This window comes from Pelophylax lessonae, assembly GCF_965119305.1.
Source record: "Pelophylax lessonae genome assembly, chromosome: 6".
NCBI classification, from domain to species: domain Eukaryota; kingdom Metazoa; phylum Chordata; class Amphibia; order Anura; family Ranidae; genus Pelophylax; species Pelophylax lessonae.
In genome coordinates, this window is record NC_138773.1 from 305,316,421 (window position 1) to 305,342,623 (window position 26,203).

General features: G+C 42.8%; 1 protein-coding gene across 1 annotated transcript in view; it reads left to right on the forward strand.

The window, feature by feature from the left end:
• The window catches only part of CRYBA2 (crystallin beta A2), a 268,345-nt gene extending 242,774 nt beyond the window's left edge, over positions 1 to 25,571 (forward strand). The window contains exons 2-5 of the mRNA XM_082260116.1: positions 14,985 to 15,150; positions 18,840 to 18,981; positions 22,332 to 22,474; positions 25,325 to 25,571. Coding sequence (XP_082116242.1) covers positions 14,993 to 15,150; positions 18,840 to 18,981; positions 22,332 to 22,474; positions 25,325 to 25,472 — 591 coding nt within the window. The 5' untranslated portion in view covers positions 14,985 to 14,992 and the 3' untranslated portion in view covers positions 25,473 to 25,571. The remainder of the gene's footprint in view (positions 1 to 14,984; positions 15,151 to 18,839; positions 18,982 to 22,331; positions 22,475 to 25,324) is intronic.
• The last annotated feature ends 632 nt before the right edge of the window (positions 25,572 to 26,203 follow it).

Consider the following 26,203-nt stretch of genomic DNA (forward strand, 5'->3'; position numbering starts at 1 on the left):
AGTCTCTGACGACCTCTTGTTAACTGTTATCAATCTCTAACCATCTATTGTATTATAATAACAGTCTCTGACCCTCTCTGAATCAGAGAAATCAAATGTTCCAATGAATGTGTAATTATCACTCGATATACTTTAAATTAATTTTAAATAATTTCCACTTAAACTGTCCTGTGACCACAAAGTAACAAGATATTTCCTGAAAGGGGAATGATTTTAAAATATGGAACTTGTCTGCACTCTGTAAAGGAAGGATGGAGTTGGGTGTATGGAAGGAGGATTGGATTGGATTGGACATCCAGCATTTTTTTACAGCAATTTCCATTTAAACTGCCCTGACCCTGCTCCCCTCCCCCGCCCTTTGCCACGCTCACCGCGTTCCAGCACTGCACACTGAAGGTGCCAGGGCAGCAGGACTGACAATAAAGCAAAAAGAATGGACATTGATGGCATCAGTCATCCGCCTCATTGTGTCTGATCCTGTACAAACACGTAGCAGCACTTTCCATTGTCCCTCTGATCCTTTGTTACAATAAAGCCAACTGGAACGCACAGCAAAGTCTGGCCTACAGCAAGGGCTGTCCATCCCCCGCTCTGTGTGCCCCCAACAGTGCTGAGTGTGCAGCTCCATTCTGCGGATTCGGCACTCTGCGGTTTGTGGGTGGGCATATATAAGGGTGCAGGGGGCATCCGAGCCCATTGCATCCAGCCCCTTGTAGACTCAGGTAAGAGGTGTGCTTTATAGTGTCAGCCTTGGCTTGCAGCACAGAATCCTGTATCCCGGCGCTGGTGACAACTCCTAAAAGTGAAATATTCAATATTAATGCTCAACTGTTTTTGGAGACATGGAAAATAATCTGCTCTCCAATCCTCAGCAATGCCATGATGGCCCCCAGGGGGGTGGCCGCCCCTAGGGCAGCAGAAACAATAAGAATTTATAAAGTGGCATTCTTTTTTCCCTATTTTGTTTCCCTCTTCTGGCCATCACTGGAAACTGGTGACTAAATTCTGCAAGTGGTCTCTAGAGAAACGGAATTGCTGAGAGGAGTCATTTGGCTCTCTACAGTTCAGAAAGTATAACACTATCTCTCTTTTCTTCTTGTTTCATAATACTATTTCAAAGTACTATGAAGCTCGACTGGTGCATTCTAGCATTTGTATAGCATATGTAAAATGCATGCAAATAGAAAAGGGCATGCTCACGTGTCTGCATGAGACCTGAAGGGAGAGGAATCATTTGGCTCTCTACAGTTCAGGAAATATAAAACTATCTCTTGTTTTTTAACTTGCTTTGCACTGTGTAGAGTTACAAATTACTATAAAGCTCCAATGGTACATTATAGCATTTGCATTTATTAAAATAATTGCATGCTTATAGGAAAGGGCATGTTCACTGGTCTGCAAGATGGCTGTAGGGAGGAGATGCTGAGAGGAGTCAATAGGCTCTCCAGAGTTCAGAAAATATAACACTATTTCTCTTTTCTCCTTGCTTTATAGTGTGTAGTGCTATGAAGCTCCAATGGTGCATTATAGTGTTTGTATTTAGTAAAAAAAATATATATATATTGCATCCAAAAAGAAAAGGACATGTTGCAAGAGACCTGTAGTGAGAAGGGGGCTGAGAGGAATCATTTGGCTCTCTACAGTTCAGGAAATATAAAACTATCTCTTGTTTTGTACCTTGCTTGGCACTGGGTAGAGTTACAAAGTACTATGAAGCTCAAAGGTACATTATAGCATTTGCATTTATTAAAATAATTGCATGCTTATAGGAAAGGGCATGGCCACTGGTCCGCAGGATGGCTGTAGGGAGGAGATGCTGAGAGGAGTGATTAGGCTCTCCAGAGTTCAGAAAATATAACACTATCTCTCTTTTCTCCTTGCTTTATAGTGTGTAGAGCTACAAAGTGCTATGAAGCTCCAGTGGTGCATTAAAGTGTTTGAATTTAGTAAAAAAAAAAACAAAAAACAAAAAAAGATTGCATCCAAATAGAAAAAGGCGTGCTGCAAGAGAACTGTAGTGAGAAGGGGGGCTGAGAGGAATCATTTGGCTCTCTAAGGTTCAGGAAACATAAAACTATCTCTCCTTTCCCTTGCTTGTAAAGTACTATGAAGCTTAAATGGTGCATTCCAGCATTTGTATATTTAGTAACACAATGCATGGTTAGAGAAAAGAAAATGTTTATGCATCCGAAAGAGAACTGAAGGGAGAAGGAAGTGCTGGGAGGAATCATTAGATTCTCTGTAGTTCAGGAAATGTAAAACCTTCTCTCTTCTCTCTTATGTGTAGAATTATAAAGTACTATGAAGCTCAATTGATGCTTTCTAGAATTTGTATTTAGTAAAATATTTGAAAGCCTTTAGAAAAAGGCATGTTTAGATGTCCGAAGAAGAACTGTAGGGAGAAGGGGGTGATGAGAGGAGTAATTAGACTCTCTGTAGTTCAAGGGATATAAAACTATCTCTCTTTTCCTTTGTTTGGTAGTGTGTGGAGTTACAAAGTACTATGAAGCTTAAATGGTACATTCTAACATTTGTATTTAGCAACAAAATGCATGCTTATAGAAAAGGGGTATGTTTATGTATCTGCAAGAGAACTGTAATGAGAATGGGGGGTGGGGGCTGAGAGGAATCATTTGGCTCTCTATAGTTCAGGAAATAGAAAACTATCCCTCCTTTCTCTTGCTTGTAAAGTACTATGAAGCTTAAATGGTGCATTCCAGCATTTGTATTTAGTAACACAATGCATGGTTAGAGAAAAGAAAATGTTTTTGCATCCACAAGAGAACTGAAGGGAAAAGGAAGTGCTGGGAGGAATCATTAGATTCTCTGTAGTTCAGGAAACGTAAAACCTTCTCTCTTCTCTCTTATGTGTAGAGCTGCAAAGTACTATGAAGCTCAATTGGTGCTTTCTAGAATTTGTATTTAATAAAATATTTGAAAGCTTATAGAAAAAAGCATGTTTAGATGTCCGAAGAAGAACTGTAGGGAGAAGGGGGTGCTGAGAGGAGTAATTTGACTCTCTGTAGTTCAGGTGATATAAACTCCCTCTATTTTCTTGTGTTTGGTAGTGTGTAAGTACTATGAAGCTCAAATGGTGCATTCTACCATTAGTATTTAGTTAAAAAAAAAAAAAAAAAATGCATGCATATAGAAAAGGGCATGTATATGTGTGTACAAGAGCACTGTGGACAGAAGAAGGTGCTGAGAGGGTTCCTTAGACTCGCTATAGTTCATAAAATATAAAGCTTATCTTTCTTTTCTCTTGTTTGGTTGTGTGTAGAGTTACAAAGTACTATGATGGTGCATTCTAGCATTTGTATTTAGCAATAAAATGCATTCTTATAGAAAAGGGTATGTTTATGCATCTGCAAGAGTACTGTAGTGAGAAGGGGGGGGGGGGGGCTGAGAGGAATCATTTGGCTCCCTATAGTTCAGGAAACATAAAACTATCTCTCCTTTCTCTTGCTTGTAAAGTACTATGAAGCTTAAATGGTGCATTCCAGCATTTGTATATTTAGTAACACAATGCATGGTTAGAGAAAAGAAAATGTTTATGCATCCGCAGGAGAACTGAAGGGAGAAGGAAGTGCTGGGAGGAATCATTAGATTCTCTGTAGTTCAGAAAATGTAAAACCTTTTCTCTTATGTGTAGAGCTGCAAAGTACTATGAAGCTCAATTGGTGCTTTCTAGCATTTGTATTTAGTAAAATATTTGAAAGCCTTTAGAAAAAGGCATGTTTAGATGTCTGAAGAAGAACTGTAGGGAGAAGGGGGTGCTGAGAGGAGTAATTAGACTCTCTGTAGTTCAAGGGATGTAAAACTATCTCTCTTTTCTTTTGTTGTGTAGTGTGTAAGTACTATGAAGCTCAAATGGTGCAGTCTAGCATTAGTAATTAGTTAAAAAAAATGGAATGCTTAAAGAAAAGGGCATGTTTATGTGTGCACTAGAGGGCTGTAGACAGAAGGTGCTGAGAGGGCTCCTTAGACTCTCTATAGTTCATAAAATATAAAGCTATCTCTCTTTTCTCTTGTTTGGTTGTGTTACAAAGTACTATGAAGCTTAAATGGTGCATTCTAGCATTTGAATTAAGCAATAAAATTCATTCTTATAGAAAAGGGGTATGGTTATGCATCTGCAAGAGAACTGTAGGGAGAAGGAATGCTGAGAGGAATCATTAGATTCTCTGTAGTTTAGGATTTATAACACTTTCTCTCTTTTCTCTTATCTGGTAGTGTGAAGAGTTACAAAGTGCTACAGAGCATTCTAGCATTAGTATTTAGTAACAAAATTGCATGGTTATAGAAAAAAGGTCATGTTCACGTGTCTGAAGGATGACTGCGGAGAGAAGGGGGGTGCAGAGAGGAGTCAGTTGGCTCTATATAGTTCAGGAAACATAAAATTCCTTTTTTTTTTTTTTTTTTGCCTTTTTTGGTAGTGTACAGAATTACAAAGTACTATGAAGCTCCAATAATAAATACTTGGAATTGCATTCATAGTTAAATAGTAAAAATTATGATCGTAGAAAAGGGCATGTTTGTATGTGCACAAGAGGACTGCAGGGAGAAGAGAATGCTAAGAGGAGTCATTAGACTCTCTGTAGTTCAGGAAAAGTGAAATTTCTCTCTTTTCTCTTGTTTAGTAAGGTGTAGAGTTGCAAAGTACTATGAAGCTCAAATGGTATATTCTAGAATTTGCATTTAGCATAATATTTGAAAGTTTATAGAAAAGGGCATGTTCAGATGTCGGAAGGAGAACTGTAGGGAGAAGGGGATGCTGAGAGGAGTGATTGGACTCTCTGTAGTTCAGGGGATATAAAACCCTCTTTCTTTTCTTTTGTTTGGTAGTGTGTAAGTCCTATGAAGCTCAAATTGTACATTCTAGCATTAGTATTTAGTAAAAAAAGTTGCATACTTATAGAAAAGGGCATGCTCATGTATGACTGTAGACAGAAGAAGGTGCTGAGAGGAGTCATTAGACTCTCTATGTTTCATAAAATATAAAGCTATCTCTCTTTTCTTATTTGGCTGTGTATAGAGTTACAAAGTACCATAAAGCGCCAGTGGTGAATTCCAGCCTTTGAATTTATAGTAATAAAAAAAATGCATACATATAGAAACAGTATGTTCACACATCCTTAGGAGGCTTGTATGGAAAATGGAGTGCTGAGAGGAGTCATTAGTCTCTCTGCAGTTCAGGAAATATAAAACATTATCTCTTTTTCACTTATTTGGTAGTGTGTAGAGATACAAAGTGCTATGAAGCTCCAATGGTACATCAAAGCATTTGTATTTAGTAAAAAATTGCATGCGTATAGAAAAGGGTACGTTCACATGTCCGTAAGAGGGCTTTGGAGAACTCTCTATAGTTCAGGAAATATAAAACACCATTTCTTTTTTCTCTTGTTTCATAATGTGAAAAGCTGAAAAGTACATTGAAGCACCGATGGTGCATTCTAGCATTTGTATTTATTTAAAACAAAAATCATGCTTATAAAGGGGCAAAGCCAAAAACAGCCAGACAGCATACAGAAAAAGTACAATGTACAGTACACTGGTCATTTCAGTCCAGGCAGACCTGGAGAATGGCTATCTGCAAAACCCAAGTACAGAGGTGGTGGTCTATTTTTAATAGCAAAGTCTATTGTTGCTGGGGGATCTGTTGTTGTTGGGGGGTCAATTGTTGCTGGGAGGGATCTACTGTTTTTTGAGGGGTCTGTTGTTGCTGGCTGCTGGGAGATCTGTTGTTGCTTCTGGGGGTATTCTGTTGCTTGGGGGGGTCTATTGCTATTGGCTGCTGGGGATCATTAACAAATTCCATACAAATTACTTAGCACCACAAAAAAAAACTTGACTCTGGGACGGTACTGAGATGTGGGTAGAAGCTGGAACCAAGGAATGGTGCTCGGAGCTAGGTAGGGGGGAGTTCCTGCAGCTATTCCCTGAGAAAAAAAAGCCCTATATACATATATATATATATATATATATATATATATATATATATATATATATATATATATATATATACAGTGTCTTGCAAAAGTATTCGGCCCCCTTGAACTTTGCGACCTTTTGCCACATTTCATGCTTCAAACATAAAGATAAAAAACTGTAATTTTTTGTGAAGAATCAACAACAGGTGGGAGACAATCATGAAGTGGAACAAAATTTATTGGATATTTCAAACTTTGTTAACAAATAGAAAACTGAAAAATTGGGCGTGCAAAATTATTCAGCCCCTTTACTTTCAGTGAAGCAAACTCTCTCCAGCAGTTCAGTGAGGATCTCTGAATGATCCAATGTTGACCTAAATGACTAATGGTGATAAATAGAATCCACCTGTGTGTAATCAAGTCTCCGTATAAATGCACCTGCACTGTGATAGTCTCAGAGGTCCGTTTAAAGCGCAGAGAGCATCATGAAGAACAAGGAACACACCAGGCAGGTCCGAGATACTGTTGTGGAGAAGTTTAAAGCCGGATTTGGATACAAAAAGATTTCCCAAGCTTTAAACATCCCAAGGAGCACTGTGCAAGCGATAATATTGAAATGAAAGGAGTATCAGACCACTGCAAATCTACGAAGACCTGGCCGTCCCTCTAAACTTTCAGCTCATACAAGGAGAAGACTGATCAGAGATGCAGCCAAGAGGCCCATGATCACTCTGGATGAACTGCAGAGATCTACAGCTGAGGTTGGAGACTCTGTCCATAGGACAACAATCAGTCGTATACTGCACAAATCTGGCCTTTATGGAAGAGTGGCAAGAAGAAAACCATTTCTTAAAGATATCCATAAAAAGTGTTGTTTAAAGTTTGCCACAAGCCACCTGGGAGACACCAAACATGTGGAAGAAGGTGCTCTGGTCAGATGAAACCAAAATCAAACTTTTTGGCAACAATGCAAAACGTTATGTTTGGCGTAAAAGCAACACAGCTCATCACCCTGAACACACCATCCCCACTGTCAAACATGGTGGTGGCAGCATCATGGTTTGGGCCTGATTTTCTTCAGCAGGGACAGGGAAGATGGTTAAAATTGATGGGAAGATGGATGGAGCCAAATACAGGACCATTCTGGAAGAAAACCTGATGGAGTCTGCAAAAGACCTGAGACTAGGACAGAGATTTGTCTTCCAACAAGACAATGATCCAAAACATAAAGCAAAATCCACAATGGAATGGTTCACAAATAAACATATCCAGGTGTTAGAATGGCCAAGTCAAAGTCCAGGCCTGAATCCAATCGAGAATCTGTGGAAAGAACTGAAAACTGCTGTTCACAAACGCTCTCCATCCAACCTCACTGAGCTCGAGCTGTTTTGCAAGGAGGAATGGGCAAAAAATTCATTCTCTCGATGTGCAAAACTGATAGAGACATACCCCAAGCGACTTACAGCTGTAATCGCAGCAAAAGGTGGCGCTACAAAGTATTAACTTAAGGGGGCTGAATAATTTTGCATGCCCAATTTTTCAGTTTTTTCATTTGTTAAAAAAGTTTGAAATATCCAATAAATTTTGTTCCACTTCATGATTGTGTCCCACTTGTTTTATATCTTTATGTTTGAAGCCTGAAATGTGGCAAAAGGTCGCAAACTTCAAGGAGGCCGAATACTTTCGCAAGGCACTGTATGTATATATATATATATACAGTATCATCCTTCACATTTTTGTAAATATTTTATTCTATCTTTTCATGTGACAACACTGAAGAAATGACACTTTGCTACAATGTAAAGTAGTGAGTGTACAGCTTGTATAACAGTGTAAATTTGCTGTCCCCTCAAAATAACTCAACACACAGCCATTAATGTCTAAACCGCTGGCAACAAAAGTGAGTACACCCCTAAGTGAAAATGTTTAAATTGGGCCCAAAGTGTCAATATTTTGTGTGGCCACCATTATTTTCCAGCACTGCCTTAACCCTCTTGGGCATGGAGTTCACCAGAGCTTCACAGGTTGCCACTGGAGTCCTCTTCCACTCCTCCATGATGACATCACAGAGCTGGTGGATGTTGGAGACCTTGCACTCCTCCACCTTCTGTTTGAGGATGCCCCACAGATGCTCAATAGGGTTTAGGTCTGGAGACATGCCTGGCCAGTCCATCACCTTTAGCCTTAGCTTCTTAACCACTTTACGACCGCCCGCCGCAGATATACGTCGGTCGCGCGCAGGTAGCTAGGGGGCTCCCACGTGCCGCCGCTGGTATGCCCTCACCCCGCTCATCAGCGGGGAAGCCGATGCATGGGGCAGGCGGCTTCAATTGCCGCCTGACACCCGCGATCGTTGGGTGGGTATGGCAGGCAAAGCTGTTTTTATGTTCTCCTTTAACCGCTTCCGGACCGCCCGCAGCAGTTATACTTTGGCAGGATAGCCCTCCTGCGGGAACCGACTTAGGTATAGGTCGGTCGTGCGCCTGCAGCTAGGGGGTGAGCGCGCGCCACTGATGGCGCGCTCCCGCCCCCGCTTATCACTGGGGAAGCTGATGCAAGGGGCAGGCAGCTCTGATTGCCGTCTGACACCCGCAATTGCTCCCCGCTGAGAGAGAAGAACGGTCAGCTGTTGTAAACACAGCTGACCGTTCTTCTCTCTGGAATGATCACAGAGCCCCTGTGATCCTTCTATATAGGAACACAGGTCGCTATGGTAATTTCACAAGCCCCTCCCCCATGCAGTTAGAAAGCACCCCCTAGAGACACATTTAACCCTTTGATCGCCCCTGATGTTAACCCCTTCCCTGCCAGTGTCATTATTACAGTAACAGTGCATACTTTTAGCACTGATTACTTTAGTAATGTCGCCGGTCCCCCCAAAAGTGTCAGAAATGTCAGTCAGGGGTCCGCTCTGTCCGCCGCAATGTCGCAGTCCCGCAAAAAATCGCAGATCGCCACCATTACTAGTAAAAAAAAAAAAAAAACCAATAAAAATGACATCTTTCCCGTAGATAGTAGACGTAATAACTTTTGCGCAAACCAATTTAAAATATGTAGCAGAATACAAATTGATCTAAAATGTTAAAAAATTTAGATTTTTACATTTTTTTGGGGAATGTTATATAGCAGAATGTGAAAAATTGTTTTTTTTTTTTTTTCCAGAATTGTCGCTCTTTTTTTGTTTATAGCACAAAAAATAAAAATCGCAGAGGTGATCAAATACCACCAAAAGAAAGCTCTGTTTGTGGGGCAAAAATTACATCATTTTTATTTCGGTACAGTGTCGCCCGACCGCGCAATTGTACAATAAAGTATCGCAGTGCTGAATCGCAAAATATGGCCTGGTCATTAAGGGGGCAAATCCTTCTGGTCCAGGAATGGTTAAGCAATGCAGTGGTCATCTTGGAGGTGTGTTTGGGGTCATTATCATGTTGGAAAACTGCCCTGCAGTCCAGTCTCTGAAGGGAGGGGATCATGCTCTGCTTCAGTATGTCACAGTACATGTTGGCATTCATGGTTCCCTCAATGAACTGTAGCTCCTCAGTGCCGGCAGCACTCATGCAGCCCCAGACCATGACACTCCCACCACAGTGCTTCACTGTAGGCAAGACACACTTGTCTTTGTACTCCTCACCTGGTTGCCGCCACACACGCTTAAACCAAATAAGTTTATCTTGGTCTCATCAGACCACAGGACATGGTTCCAGTAATCCATGTCCTTAGTCTGCTTGACTTCAGCAAACTGTTTGCGGTCTTTCTTATGCATCATCTTTAGAAGAGGCTTCCTTCTAGGACAACAACCATGCAGACCAATTTGATGCAGTGTGCGGCGTATGGTCTGAGCACTGACAGGCTGACCCCCCCACCCCTTCAACCTCTGCAGCAATGCTGGCAGCACTCATACGTCTATTTCCCAAAGACAACCTCTGGATATGACGCTGAGCACGTGCACTCAACTTCTTTGGTCGACCATGTTGAGGCCTGTTCTGAGTGGAACCTGTCCTGTTAAACCGCTGTATGGTCTTGGCCACCATGCTGCTGCTCAGTTTCAGGGTTTTGGCAATCTTATAGACTAGGCCATCTTTATGTAGAGCAACAATTCTTTTTTTCAGATCCTCACAGAGTTCTTTGCCATGAGGTGTCATGTTGAACTTCCAGTGACCAGATTGAGAGAGTGAGAGCGATAACACTAAATTTAACACACCTTCTCCCCATTCACACCTGAGACCTTGTAACACTAACGAGTCACATGACATCGGGGAGGGAAAATGGCTGATTGGGCCCAATTTGGACATTGTCATTTAGGGGTGTACTCACTTTTGTTGCCAGCGGTTTAGACATTAATGGCTGTGTGTTGAGTTATTTTGAGGGGACAGCAAATTTACACTGTTATACAAGCTGTACACTCACTACTTTACATTGTAGAAAAGTGTCATTTCTTCAGTGTTGTCACATGAAAAGATAGAATAAAATATTTACAAAAATGTGAAGGGTGTACTCACTTTTGTGAGATACTGTATATTTACATATATATATATATATATATATATATATATATATATATATACACACTCTACGCATATTTTAAGTCAATTTTTAATAAACATTTTTAATTTAAAAAAAAGTTTTTTTTTTTTTTAATTTCATGAATAAATACAAATACAAAGAAAAGCAATAATGTATATAATGTAGTAACACCTTCCTGACCTGGGCAATCCCACTCCCGGCATCAAGCAGTAGGAGTTAGTTGTTATTTCCAGGGGTCGGGCTGTGTATCGGGAGTTGAAATATTTGCTTGGCCTATCCTATTGACAAGAACATAACTGACAGGAAAATACACAAGGACGGGTCTGCAAACACATACAGTTCATGTGTGAAAGTCGATCGTTTGACAGCAAACTGCCAGAAAAAGAGAAAATCCTTTTCATTTCAGTTACAGGCTGGTTTCTGTGTAAAATATTCCCAGGGATGGACATGCTGAGGGTTCCAGAGATTGTGCGATGTATAAAATACGAGTGGGGGATCAATATTTCCTACGATCCTGCCTATTATTTCTATAGAAACCATCATCTTGGTGGCTCCTTAGGCAATTATTTCAGAGGGACAAGTTGCACAGTTAAAGTGTCTTATGCCATTTTTAACAATTTGCATAGAGTAGAGAGGGGTTAGAACTTCTGTATTTTTTTTTTTTTTTAGTTGCTGTGTTCTTTTGGGGAGATTTACCTCTACTTCCTGTTTTAGTTACACAACAGGAACTGAAAAGGACTTTCTATAAAGTTAGTGGAAATGTCCCCTTAACAACTACTAATTCCACCATCCACACTAAACTGGATGGAGGAATCTGCCCTGCCAGCTATTGTATTCTGACAGCAACACCATCCATCTGATTGGATGTAGCCACTGTTCATCCAACAATTTTTTTCCTGCTCCGTCAACTTCTGATCAACATACATCAGGTGGAAGGGGGTCCAAAAAAGACTCCCACAGTTCTAATTTGGACTGCCTTATCAGGAACCACTCTACACCATTGTCTACAGGACAGGTGTCCCCATTGGAAGATTTACCTTCATATCCTGTTCTAGCGAAAACTATAAAATGTTGGGTTAACTTTTAGGATTTTTTGTGTTAACAACGGACTTCATGACGCATACGGGGACAGTTACTAAAACTGGAGCGTGCAAACTCTGGTGCAGTTCTGCATAGAAACCAATCAGCTTCCAGGTTTCATTGTCAAGGCTTAATTGAACAAGCTAAGGTTAAAAGCTGATTGGCTGCACCAGATTCTGAGTGCTCCAGTTTTAGTAAATCTCCCCAATAGAATCTCCCCAGCTCTTCCCAGCAGGAACATGGATGGCAATAAATCCTGATATGTAGAAAGCAGTGAGGGTGCCACTTCAACGGTGAAAGGGTTCAAAGTGATTTTTTTTTTTACCGAAGATTTGATAGAGTAATAAAATCCAACACGTTTCAGGGTTCACTTACTCCTGCTTCAGGGTTCCAACACAAATAAAAAGATGTATATCAGCAAGTTTATGGAAAGTATAAAAATATGTTGTGAAAAAATCAACAATAACTTCCTAAGTCCCGGTTCATACTACCGCGACTTGTCAGGCGACTGGTCAGCCTGACAAGTCTCGGTCCATTCTGTGCTACGGGAACCGTTCTAATAGGAGCGACTCAAGTCGCTCCGACTTAGAAAATAGTTCCTGTACTACTTCGGGGCGACATCGGAGCGACTTGCATTGACTTCCATTATGTGAAGTCCGTGCAAGTCGCGCCAAAGTCGCGGTGCACGCGACTTCACAGGTCGCCCCCGAAGTCGGATCGCCATAGTGTGAACCGACACTAAAAAGTCTATTTCTTTAGAATGTAAATTATAATAGCAACATGCTGAGAAGTATTAGAATACACAATTTATTTACTGTAAAAAGGACAGCTAGGATAAATTAATCCATGTTGACCCCAGCGCTTGCTTGAATGGTGAAAATAAAATAAAAAAGTAAATGATATTACACCAATCTTCTTAATAATTCATAATAAAATGTGCATAAGTGTCCAGTGAAAAAAGTCCAAATAAGTGTAGGATAATATATTCCATATGTTCCAAGATAGAAAGATTTGTGATCTTTTAGCAGTAGGATGAAAATCTTCCCAATCTTAAGCGTCCACACCAAAAGGAAAAAAACAGCACCCTTGTGAACAGAAGGCAAGCAAAGTTCACACTCACCAGATGCTGTAGATCCTCCTTGCCATACGGCAATAGGATCAATAAGGCTTAATGGGGTTCCTTTGCCCCAGGTGAATGCTCCACATTTGCGGTCTCCCTCACTGCTGGCTCAGATGTTCCAGATAAGGTGGTTCATAAAAAAGGCAAAAACGGAACGGAGAACGGGCTCCATATAGTGTAAAAACGTTAATCCTTTATTTAAAATCCCAGAACACGGGCTATGCTTAGGGCAAATACATAAATGTATGTCGGGCTATGCTTAGGGCAAATACATAAAAGAAGTCTACGCCCAACAGACGTAACGCGTACGGGGGATTGGTCACTCGGTCTGTCGGTCATACAACGCGGAAGCCAGACACCTCACAGCACGCTGCATGCTCTGCTATTATTTTGCTAAACAAACCGGGACACAATGTAAGTGCAATATCATACTGTGAGCAATAAATATGTGATTACCGCAACAGAGAGCACTAGATTGTTTCTTTTTACCCTTATGTTGTGGAGCATTTTGGGAAAGATTATCCTCTGTGGTTTTGAGACATCGGTATGCTGGAGGTATCGATCTGGTCCTGTTAAATATCGTTTTGGCTGATCTTCGTGGAGATTGATCTATGCTTTTAGACCCTGTGGGGTCAAGTTCTGGAGGTGAGAGGCAGAGAATGCCGGGTGAAGGGATCTTATGAGCACTCAAGTCACACATATTAATTATTTCACCGGATCACCAGTGGACTGTGTTTTTCTCCCTATCATCTTTGAATTTTACCTTTATGAACTTTTTTTACTACTATACATTTTTAAAAATGTTTGTGACGTTTTAAGAATATATTTAATTGTCATAATTTTCAGATACTGGACTGCGCTACACTAGTATTTATTTATTTATTGAGGGTGTTGGATTACACTTGAGTGTTAGCTGCTGGTCCAGTTTTATATTCATTCAGCGCTGAATCTTTTATTATCATTGATATATATCTCCAGTGCAGCTTCCTGCACTCGTCTATGGAAGCCGTGCAAAGGGGCAGCACACTGGACTCCCGGGTTGTGTTCCACCTGCAACGTATGATGTCACCGCGTACAGTCCAGCTTGACATGTTTCGTCATTGGTTTGACGTCTTCACAATTTATTACTGCTCACAAAGGAAAGAGGTGCTTTATCATATAGGAGCAGCCTCACTGAAGTGATTCAGCCTAATACATAATATGAAAGCCCTGGCACCGGTCGAGTGAAGGGTTTTAGAGAACATGTGACATGCTCTAAAGCAAATACCAAGCAGCCAAGGCCATGGCACTGATCATGTGACTTCACTGGAGCAGTGAAGAACTGCAAACATCAATATTTTCCTTTTACCTTGCTGTTCCTAAAGCTTATTGAGTAACTAAAGGAATGTTTTGGGAGCATCTAGAACCACTTCTGGGCTACAGGAATCCTAAATATAACTGTTTGCTGTAATCAAAGGTTCTCATTGTTCCTTGTCATGGTATATCTAGTAATAGTTGGTCAGATTCAACTGGACTTGTTCTGTAATGATGAAATTATTATTTTACCAAGCCACTTCTTTAGTTCTAATGAGCGTCAGGAAGATACCCCAACATTTATACCCACCCAAATAACACCTACACCTTCATTCAATCATGGTGGAATAGATCAAGGAAGATGCTGATTGTCCAAGAACAGAAAGGGAAGTGTGAAAGTTGTGGAACCGCCCTGTTCTAGTTACATAATCCCATCCTAGGTGTTAATTCCTTTATTTACATGGCTATTAATGTGAATTGTTGTCAAATCACCGGGGTAGAGATGTTAAAAGACCATTAGATGTGTAGGTAGGTGCTATCTTCTCCACTGCAGGTGGCGCTCATCCACAGTGGCGATGCAGGTAGAATAGGAGGTCGATCTCTTTGATCAGAGTCAGCATTTGATTGGATGCTGGCATCACATGTGACTTTGACAGCCAACTTGGGTGCTTAGCTGCAGGAAGAGATTCTGATTAGTTGAACTTCAATTTCAGTACAGTTCTGTTTCTGCAACTGGACTCTGAGTATTTACTGCCACCGCACCATGCTGCACCTCCCCACGAATGGGGAGGACAGGTGGTGTTAAATGCCCCTACCCTTGTTCAGGGATGGTTGGGATATCTTCCTGACACTTAATAGAACTGAAGAAGTAACTTAAAGAAGCTACAAAACATCTTCAACATTATGGAACAAGTCCAGTTGAATGTGACCAACTACTACTATATAGAACCGGTTGTTCTTTTTTTTGTAGGCCTGATAGTGTTGCTCTTTTCCATAATGTAACCCAAGTATCATATGCCTCTTTCCCCACACAGTGAGCAGAATGACCAGCCAGCCAATGGAGACTCTGGGTCAGTGGAAAGTCACTGTCTGGGAGGAGGAGAACTTCCAGGGCAAAAGATGTGAATTCCTCATGGAGTGCCCCAACATTATGGAGCGAGGCTTCCGAAAAATACGTTCCATCAAGGTGGAAAACGGACCGTGAGTATTCAGATACATTTCCTTCCTGTGTCCTCTTTAGAATATCCTCTGAATATTCCTCTGATCCTCTTTAGAATATCTGCTGGCCATGCTACTTTGGCTGGTGATCCCAGGAAGTTGACCTCCAGGCTGGGCTGCCTTAAAGCATATAAAAACCCTAAAAATCAACTTCTCTTATTTGTTAACCACTTAAGCCCCGGAAGATTTTACCCCCTTCCTGACCAGGGCCTATTTTGCGATTCGGCACTGCGTGACTTTAACGGACAATTGTGCGGTCGTGCGACGCTGTACCTAAATGAATTTGATGTCCTTTTTTTCCCACAAACAGAGCTTTCTTTTGGTGGTATTTGCTCACCTGTGCGATTTTTTGATCATGCGCTATAAACAAAAAAAGAGCGTCAATTTTGCAAAAATAGCAATATTTTTCACATTTTTTTATATGAAATTCCCCCCCAAAAAAATGTAAAAATCTAAATTTTTTAGCATTTTCGGCCAATTTGTTTTATGCTACATATGTTTGGTAAAAAAAATCGCAAAAAGCGTATTTTGATTGGTTTGCGCAAAAGTTATCGCGTTTACTAACAAAGGGAAAGATTTTTGTCATTTTTGTTGTTTTTTTTTTTAACGCGTAATGGCTGCGATCTGCGATTTTTTTTGCGGTACTGCGACATTGCGGCGGACAGATCGGACCCTTGACTGACATTTTTGACACTTTTGGGGTTACCAGTGACATTTCTACAGTAATCAGTGCTATACATATGCACTGTTACTGTAAAATTACACTGGCAGTGAAGGGGTTAACTTTTTTTGAGAGGGAGGGGTTATGTGTGTCCCTAGGGGCGTGATTCTAACTGTGATTGGATGTGGCTTGAGCTGTAGAAACAGTGATCAACGGTCCTACATAGTAGAACCGTATGATCACTGTTTCTACACAGGGGAGACTGACAGGCGGCTTGTTTACACTAGCTGCCTGCCTTTCTCCCTCTGCACCGACGACCGCCGAGTGACCGGCGGACATCGGGTCCGCCGGTCACACGCGCGCGCGCGGGGGGGGGGGGTCCATGACCGCGCGGGAGCTCCCTAGACCCTCACAGGCTAGCGACGTAGATCTACGTCACTCTGCCTGTGAGGGGCTGACTGCCGACGTAAATAGTCGTGCGGCGGTCGGCAAGTGGTTAAATAAACCATTGAACATATTTTATATTACCTGATAAGTAGAAAGAAACAACCTGTTGATCCTACCAGAAATATAGTAAGCTGATACCTTCCTGTGCTCTCTGCCGGTGCCTTACCAGTTACATTGCTGCCTTATCAGTTGCACTGGAACTGATCTGAGGTCCAAAGTGCCTGCACTGGGGCCGATCACTCCAAAAAGGACAGACGTGGGTGGAGTTCACAAAGGTGCTCCAGGTTTTATTAGATTTTGGATATCTTTCTTCAGGGCTGCTGTTAGAAATTATGGAGCCCCATACAGCCTAGCTGATAGGAACAGTAAACCAAGCCAAACACGTGGCTCCAGCCGCGTGAACAAACCACTCATCCATGCAACCAGAATACCTGTGAGAATGAGCCTTATTTAATTTTTTTCATTTCTTAACATTTATTTTCTTATTTTTTACATTTTTAACAGCCCTGTGGGGGTTTGGAAAAATATTAGGGGTCTAAACAGACACCCAGTGTGTCATATTTGAGACTAAGAAAGAGACTGAGGACACAGATGCCTCAATTCTTTCTCTGCATCCTCAGCTGTGGAGTGCATGAACAGAAAACACTTTGTACAGAGGCTCCCTGTTCATTCACAGACTGAAGCATTGTAAACACAGGGAGGGCCACAGGAGGATTTTTTCCAGTAATTGCACCCACTCCTGCTGCTCTGGGCCCCCTTTTTGAACTATTTGAAGCCCGGGCCCTGTACAGGAGGGCAGGTGCTACCCCCTTATTTTTTAATTGCTGGGCTGTGCTGGACATTGAGATCTTATGAGTTAGGAGAAAGGATTTATTCCAGTTATCATCCAAAAGGGAATGGCCCAACTCCCTCTCCCGGTCCTCAAGAATGGGCGGTTAGGTCTCCATGATTGCCTTTAAGACCATGAGTCTCTTTAATAGAGATCTCCTAGGGGACATGAGTATGGCACAGTGAGAGACACATAACAAGATGCAAACCAGTTCCAGGCAAGTAGTTGGAGCCTCATATACCTTAGACCAATGGTCTCTAAACTGCAGCACTTGGCTGGATGTGGCCCTTTGATTGCCATAATCTAGTCCCGTGGACACTATTTCTCCCACTGGACACCAACAGTGAAGCATAATTCCTGCCTCTAACACCAATGATGAAGCATTATATCTCCAACTGATACCAATGATGGGGCACTATTACTCCAATTACTACTTAAGATGGGGCACTGTTGCCCTAATTAATAATAATGATGGGGCATTTTTCCTCCAACTATTATCAATGATGGGGCACTATTGCTCCAACTAATACCAATGATGTGCCACATTCCTTTAAACTGATACCAATGGTGGAGCACTATTCCAGCTAATGCCAATGATGGGGCACTATTCCTCCAACTAATGCCAATGATGGGGCACTATTTCTCCAATAAATACAAATGATGGAGCACTATTTCCCTAATTAATAATAATGACGGGGCAATTTTTCTCCAACTATTATCAATGATGGGGCACTATTGCTCCAACTAATACCAATGATGTGCCACTATCCCTCAAACTGATACCAATGGTGGTATCCAGTCATGGGCATCCGCAGGTAGGGGCAAGAGGTGGCAAATGCCCCCCCTTGGAATATCAACTTCCCATTTTAAGTGGTTGTTAAGCCACTTAATACCATCCCGTCTGTTCTGTTTACTAATCATGTGTGCCTGTGTGTCTGTGTTTTAAAAAAATAAGCTGTTCTTTACCAGTTTTCAGAGGGCCGAGCCCCGCTCACGTGACCTGTCAGCTCTCTCCTCTCCCCATCTGACAGCTGCCTGCCAAGGATTCCTCACTGATGTCAGTTGGGAGGGGAGGAGGAAGGGAAGAGGAGAGGAGGAGAGAGGTGGCGGGTCACGTGAGCGGCAAGTGGCACTCTATACTTGTAAAGAATGGCTTATTTTTATAAAAAAAACAGATACAGGGGCACACGAGATTATTAAACAGACTGTAGAGAGAATATGAAACTTTAAATGAAACTACAGCAGCAGGAGAGGAGGGGGGTGGGCACTGACACAGGAGCAGACAGGCAGGGAGGGAGGGGGAGGGGAGAGAGGACAGGAGGGCTGCGGATGATGGAGGCACGTAAACTGACCACGGTGTCAGGGCTCAGCTGCCATTGTATACTGTGGTCAGTTTACAGAGGGGAGGACATAGCCAGGCAGGATCAGCCGGGTATTTTAGGTGATAGAAGGGGCCAAATTACACAGCAAAGCACTGTACTGTATAACTCAATATACTCAAAATACTGGGGGTTTTGTGACGAGACTTCCAGGGGGGCCCAAATGGCCCACAAGCATAACAATAAAATGAATGAACATTTTACCAAATTGCACAAAGTGTTGACCCTTAAATGGATAACCTATTTTCTGGAAAAGCTGAACTTAGCCTTTAAATAGGGCCCTTATATTACAAGTGATAAGGTACCTTTCTACAGAGTCGGACTCTCACTTACATTGTCTCTGGTTCTTTGTCAGATGGGTCGGCTTTGAGTATCCAGAATTCCAAGGGCAGCAGTTTATCCTAGAAAAAGGAGACTACCCTCGCTGGGAAGCATGGAGCGGAAACACCAGCTACAGAACCGAACACCTTCTCTCCTTCCGACCTGTGAAATGCGCTGTGAGATAAATTCCTCCATATCTTGCTTCTTACCCTTAATAAAGTGTATCTACAGCTAGTTTTGGATAGAGTACAGAAGGGTTAAGAGCCCATTCAGACACGACTTTGAGGGGCGGCCTGTGAAGTCGCGCGCACCGCTGTGCACCGCGACTTCGGCGCGACTTGCAGAGACTTCACATAATGGAAGTCTATGCAAGTCGCTCCGGGTCGCCCCAAAGAAGCTCCGGACCCTTTTTCTAAGTCGGAGCGACTTGTGTCGCTCCTATTACAACGGGTCCTGTGCTAATCAATGGACCGCGACATACCGCGACTTGTCAGGCTGACAAGTCGCGCTAATGTGAATGGGCTCTAAAAGTCCTGTCAGATATGTTTTGTTTTAGTCTTTTTGCCATTTGTGCCCCATTGGGGAGATTTCGCTCTACTTCCTGTTTTGTGGACGTGGGGGGGAATTCCTCGAAAGTGAGGGGTATCTTCTCTTAGGCAGTTGTCACTAGAACAGGTGTCCCCATTGGAATGTTTAACCTCTATTTCTGTTCTGTTGACAACTTAAAATTTTCTTCACTTTCAGGTTACAATAGCCACAGAACAAACCAAAAGGGGTGCATCAAAAAAACTTGACAGGGGCTCTAATTCCCCTCCAAATAAAGATTTGGCTTTAGATACACTTAAACTAATTCTGGACCGGAAGGTTTTCCCCCTTAATGACCAGGTCGTTTTTTTGTGATTCAGCACTGCGTTATTTTAATGGACAATTTCGCGATCATGCGACGCTGTACCTAAATAAAATCGATGTCCTTTTTTTCCCAACAATAGGGCTTTCTTTTGGTGGTATTTAATCACCTGTGCGATTTTTATTTTTTCCGCTATAAACAAAAAAAGAGCGACAATTCTGAAAAAAAAAAAAAATATTTTTCACTTTCTGATATAAAAAAACTTTAAAAATCGAATTTTTCATCATTTTTAGCCAATTTGTATTCTACTACATATTTTTGGTAAAAAAAAAAAAAAATGACAATAATTGTATATTGATTGATTTGCGCAAAAGTTATCGCATCTACAAACTAGGGGAAAGATTTGTCATTTTTATTTATTTATTTTTTTAACTAGTAATGGCGGTGATCAGCGATTTTTAGTGGGACTGCGACATTGCGGCGGACAGATCGGACACCTGACTGACATTTTTGACACTTTTGGGGGTACCAGTGACATTACTACAGTAATTAGTGCTAAAAATATGCACTGTTACTGTAATAATGATACTGACAGGGAAGGGGCGATCAAAGGGTTAAATGTGTCCCTAGGGGGTGCTTTCTAACTGTGTGGGGGATGGACTTATAGAATGAACACAGGGATCTGTGTTCCTTAATCGGAGGAACACAGGATTTCTGCTTAGCAGAAACACAGAATCTCCATCTTCCCTGCATCTTCCCTTCTCACAGAACAGCGATCTGCCTTGTTTACTGTTGTTTTCTGCCTCTCTCCGGAACGATCGCTGGCTGCTGGCGAACATCGGGTCCACCGGACCTGCTGATTGGCTCCCGCTGTATCCAATCACAGCGAGAGCAGGGCGCCGACGGCGTGCATGCGTGCCCCAGACCCGGATTGGGGCACGCTGAAGTGTGCACATTTTTAACCACTTGCCAACCGCTCACGTGGAGCGTACTGCGGCAAAGTGGTTCGTTATCGTCCTGCGACGTAGACCTACGTCGCTGGACTCCTCCCCTTGAGGGCGGCGCGCCCCCGGAGGTTCGCTCTCCCTGTATTCAGTCACAGCGGGAGTCGGGCCAGGGGAGGAGCGGAGTGAAGAGTTATCACTGCCGCTCTTCCCCGATCGTCGGGGATCGAGTGAGGAGATCCGCCCGCTTGTGTAAACAAAGCGGGCGGATCTCCTAAGTGACAGGCAGGGACAGATTACAGGATTCAGCATAGCTGAACATGCGATCTGTCCCTGTGTCACACAATCCCCTCCCCCCACACACGTCAGTAAGCACCAGGCATACAATTAACCCCTAGATCACCAATAAAGTTAACCCCTTCCCTGCCAGTGTCATTATTACACTAACAGTCCATATTTATAGCACTGATTACTGTAGTAATGTCACTGGTACCCCCAAAAGTGTCAAAAATGTCAGTTGGGGGTCCGATCTGTCCACCGCAATGTCACAGTCCCGCAAAAAAAAATCACAGATCGCCGCCATTACTAGTTTAAAAAAAAAAAACAATAAAAATTACATAAATTTCCTGTAGTTAGTATAACTTATAACTTTAACTATAAAACAATAAATTTTGCGCAAGCTTATTGCGATTTTTTTTTTTTTTTAGCATAAAACAAATTGGCCTAAAATGTTAAAAAAATGTTATTTTTACATTTTTTGGGGGGGGAATTTCATATAAAAAAATGTGAAAAATATTGTGATTTTTTCAAAATTGTCGCTCTTTTTTTGTTTATAGCGCAAAAAGTAAAAATCGCACAGGTGATCAAATACCACCAAAAGAAAGCTCTGTTTGGGGGGGGAGGGGGGGGGGAAAGGACATAAATTTTGGTTCAGCGTCGCACGACCGTGCAATTGTCCGTTAAAGTAACGCAGTGCCGAATCGCAAAATATGGCCTGGTCAGGAATGGGGTAAAATCTTCCGGTCTTAAAGCGGTTAAAAGTACGCTCATTGAGAATTATTTCGTCAAAGACATGTAGCTAAATACTTTTTGGCCTAAATATATGACAAAAATGTAATATATTGGATATTTTTTAACTGTCAAAGTAGAAAAATATTGTTATTTTTTCAAAATTGTCGCATTTTTATATTAATATCGCAAAAAATGAAAAGCGCAGAGGTGATCAAATACCACCAAAAGAAAGCTCTGTTTGTGGGAAAAAAAAGACGTAAATTTTGTTTGGGTACAGCGTTGCATGACCGCGCAATTGTCAGTTAAAGTCGCACAGTGCCAAGTTGCAAGAAGTGGCCTGGATGTAAAGCAGGAAAATCCTCCGGTGGTAAAGTGGTTAATCAAATAGTGTTTTCGGTTTGTGGGGTTCAGATGCAGTGAAGATCGGCTTGAACAAAAAGGATGATGATTTGTATGGATTTTTTATCCATGTGGCTGTAATTTTCAAAGCTCTAAATAATAAAAATAACTGTCACTTTTTTTAAAAATTGTCTACTTATCCTGGTTTGTTAGATTTTAGGATTGAGCATATTTTGTCATATCTATATCCAGATCATCTGGGATTACCTTGTGAATTGATGGGCCGGGGATCGGTTCAACCAATACATTGAACATAGCTGATTCTACACTGTGCTACCCCCAGCTTTTTATAAGAATTTTTTTTTTTGCCCCCCCCCCCCCCCAGAACCACAGTGACAGCAAGGTGACCCTATACGAAGGAGAAAACTTCCAGGGCCGCAAGTTCGAGCTAAGCGATGACTACCCCTCCCTGCAGGCCATGGGATGGTGCACCAAGGAGGTGGCCTCCGTCAAGGTCAACTCTGGCGCGTGAGTACTCAGATATTTTCTCCTCTTCCTCAAGGACTCTTCCATAAGAATAGACCCAATGCTTGGGTGATAAACCCTGAAAATCATGTTGTAGTCTGAGATCTGAAGATTAAGCTTATGCAGATTCCGACTTTTTAAAAAAGTCTAGAGCTGCCCCATACTTATGCTTGTAGTGCTGCACAATGGTTGTGCTGTACGGCTTCTTCCCATAACATACACTATATTACCAAAAGTATTGGGAAGCCTTTACACACACATGAAATTTAATGGCATCCCAGTCTAATGCCCCGTACACACGCAACGATTGTTGGCCGTGAATTTTCGGCCAACGTCCAATCGGCCGATTTTCGGCTTGTTAGTATGATGCTTCCGACAACTGACTCCGACTTTTCGGCCGAACAAAATCTGGTGTGCAGACTATAAAATTTTTGTTGGCCGTCAACAGAACGGCCGATTTTCCGTCAGTCAGTACAGATTTCGGCAGACAAAAATCTGATGAGCAAGACTGGGCATGCTCAGAGAAGAAAAAACACACGGAAAGTAAACCAACACATGACATCACTTCTGAAGTTGGTTTTTGTTGGCCGAGAAAATTCGTGTGCAGTCTAGAGCACATTCCAACCAACACAACAACACTGGACAAAAGACGGCCGATCGGTCGGCCAACAATCGGTGCGTGTGTACGAGGCATTAGTCCGTAGGGTTCAATATTGAGTTGGCCCACCCTTTGCAGCTATAACAGCTTCAACTCTTCTGGGAAGGTTGTCCACAAGGTTTAGTGAAGTCAGGCACTGATGTTGGATGAGAAGGCCTTGGCTTGGAGTCTCCACTCTAATTTATCCCAAAGGTGTTCTATCAGGTTGAGGTCAGGACTCTGTGCAGGCCAGTCAAATTCCTCCACCCCAAACTCGCTCATCCATGTCTTTATGGACCTTGCTTTGTGCAGTGGTGTGCAGTCATGTTGGAACAGGAAGGGGCCATCCCCAAACTGTTCCCACAAAGTTGGGAGCATGAAATTGTCCAAAATGTCTTGGTATGCTGACTCCTTAAGAGTCCCTTCACTGGAACTAAGGGGCCAAGCCCAACCCCTGAAAAACAACCCCACACCATAATCCCCCCTCCACCAAATGATTTGGACCAGTCAGAGCCATCTTTAATATTGATTGGACCCAGGGCAAACATTTTATTGGGCCCTCCCGAATCCACTTGTCAACTTTTTTCGGGGAAGTGCGGGCTTAAGGGACAGCTGCTTTGGGCCCCACAACAATGTTTGGGCCCTGGGCAGCTGCCCCTTTTGCCCTGTGTTAAAGACAGCCCTGGGACCAGTGCACAATGCAAGGTCCATAAAGACATGGATGAGCGAGTTTGGGGTGGAGGAACATGACTGGCCTGCACAGAGTTCTGACCTCAACCCGATAGAACACCTTTGGGAAAAATTAGAGCAGAGACTGCGAGCCAGGTCTTCTCATCCAACATCAGTACCTGACCTCACAAATGCACTTCCAGGAGAATGGTCAAACATTCCCATAGACTCTCCTAAACCTTGTGGACAGCCTTCCCAGAAGAGTTGAAGCTGTTATAGCTGCAAAGGGTGGGCCAACTCAATATTGAACCCTATGGACTAAGACTGGGATGCCATTAAATTATGTGCGTGTAAAGTAGGGCGCCCCAATACTTTTGGTAATATAGTGTACATTATGGGAAGAAGCCGTACAGCACAACCATTGTGCAGCACTACAAAGAAGGAAGCAGGACCCGAGTATGTAATGAGGAATTGCATTAGGGTGTGCACCTCGCAGCACAAACAAACGTGTATAACTGCAGAGCATTGGACAGTGTCAGCAGAAATGGGTGTCATTAGGGCAGTGCATGGTGCCAGCAGAGCAGAGATTGGTGTCAGTAGGGCAGTGGACGGTGTCAGTAGTTTTTATTTTCCATTTTTTACAATATTATTTATTTAGAATATTTTTTACATCATATTTTATTTATTTATTTATTATGATTATTTTTTTTTTTTAGGAGACCCCGTTGGGGGGCTTTGGTGAAATATCAGGGGTCTAAACAGAGAGAAAGAGACTGAGGACAGAGCTTCCCCAGTCCCTTTCTCTGCAGCCTCAGCTGCACTGGACAGTGAACAAATGGGAAGGGCTCTGTGCTGAGCGGCTTCCTGTTCATTCGCAAACTGAAGCATTGTAAACATGGTTTGCTATGCTTCACTTACAAATTAACACAGACAGGTGCGATCGGTACAGATCACTCACTGTGTTCATTCATTCATCCATTCTGAAACATCCCCCACAGCAGCCAGCGGGAGAGGAGAGAAGAGAGGAGAGGAGAGAAGCTAGCAGCACTGCAGGGGAGAGGCAGAAAGAAGGAAGCAGGGGGAATCGGTACCGCACAGGGTGATTAGGGTGTGCCCAGGCACACCCAGCACACCCTTTGTGTATGCCTATGGCTACACATATGTGTCCAAGGGCAGCCAAGCTTTCTGTGCTGAGTGTGCGCCAAAGCACGCTCCCAGCACAGTGACCAAGACAGCTTCCGGTCTCTGCTAGTGATTGGTAGGGAACAGGACCGGCTTGTGATGATCTGACCACTGCTTCTAGGGATATGTTTTTTGGTATTTCAACAAAGTATGCCTACTGTTACAACTGTAGATGTGCAGAATTCTGATTTGGAAAAAAGCTCTTTTTTGTATGATAGGTCCACTTTAAGGGACTGTAATTTTCCTTTCCACCTCGGCAGCCCCCTGGTGGCAGGGCATGCAGGGACTTGTAGTTCTACAGCTGGTGCCAGGTTGCTCACACTCGCTCACCTTCTTTTGTCTTTCTCTGTTTACTATGCCCGCAGCTGGGTGGCATATCAGTTCCCCGGATACAGAGGATACCAGTATGTGCTGGAAAGAGACAGGCACAATGGTGAATACAGGAACTATAATGAATACAGCACTCAGGCCCACACTAACCAGATCCAATCCATCCGCCGCATCCAGCACTAAGGAACCGCCCCAGGACCTCACAGTCACTCTGTCTATCCCCCCATCTCTGCCGCACGGTGACTCGCCAAACTGACTGCAATAAATACAACTTTAAAAATATGTTTCCTGTGTGATTTGTTCCTCCAATATAGTGTTACTAAACCCAGGAACCTGCATCCACTATATATGGTCTCCCCAGGAGCCTGCATTCACTATGTCTGGTTTTCCCAGGAGCCTGCATTCACTATATCTGATCTCCCCAGGAGCCTGCATCCACTATATCTGGTCTCCCCAGGAACCTGCAGTCACTATGTCTGGTTTTCCCAGGAGCCTGCAGTCACTATATCTGGTCTCCCCAGCAGACTGCATTCACTATATCTGGTCTCCCCAGGAGCCTGCAGTCACTATATCTGCTCTCCCCAGGAGCCTGCATTCACTATATCTGGTCTCCCCAGGAGCCTGCATTCACTATATCTGGTCTCCCCAGGAGCCTGCAGTCACTATATCTGGTCTCCCCAGCAGACTGCATTCACTGTATCTGGTCTCCCCAGGAGCCTGCATTCACTATGTCTGGTCTCCCCAGGAACCTGCAGTCACTAATTCTTGTCTCCCCAGGAGCCTGCATTCACTATATCTGGTCTCCCCAGGAGCCTGCATTCACTATATCTGGTCTCCCCAGGAGCCTGCAGTCACTATATCTGATCTCCCCAGGAACCTGCATTCACTATATCTGGTCTCCCCAGGAGCCTGCA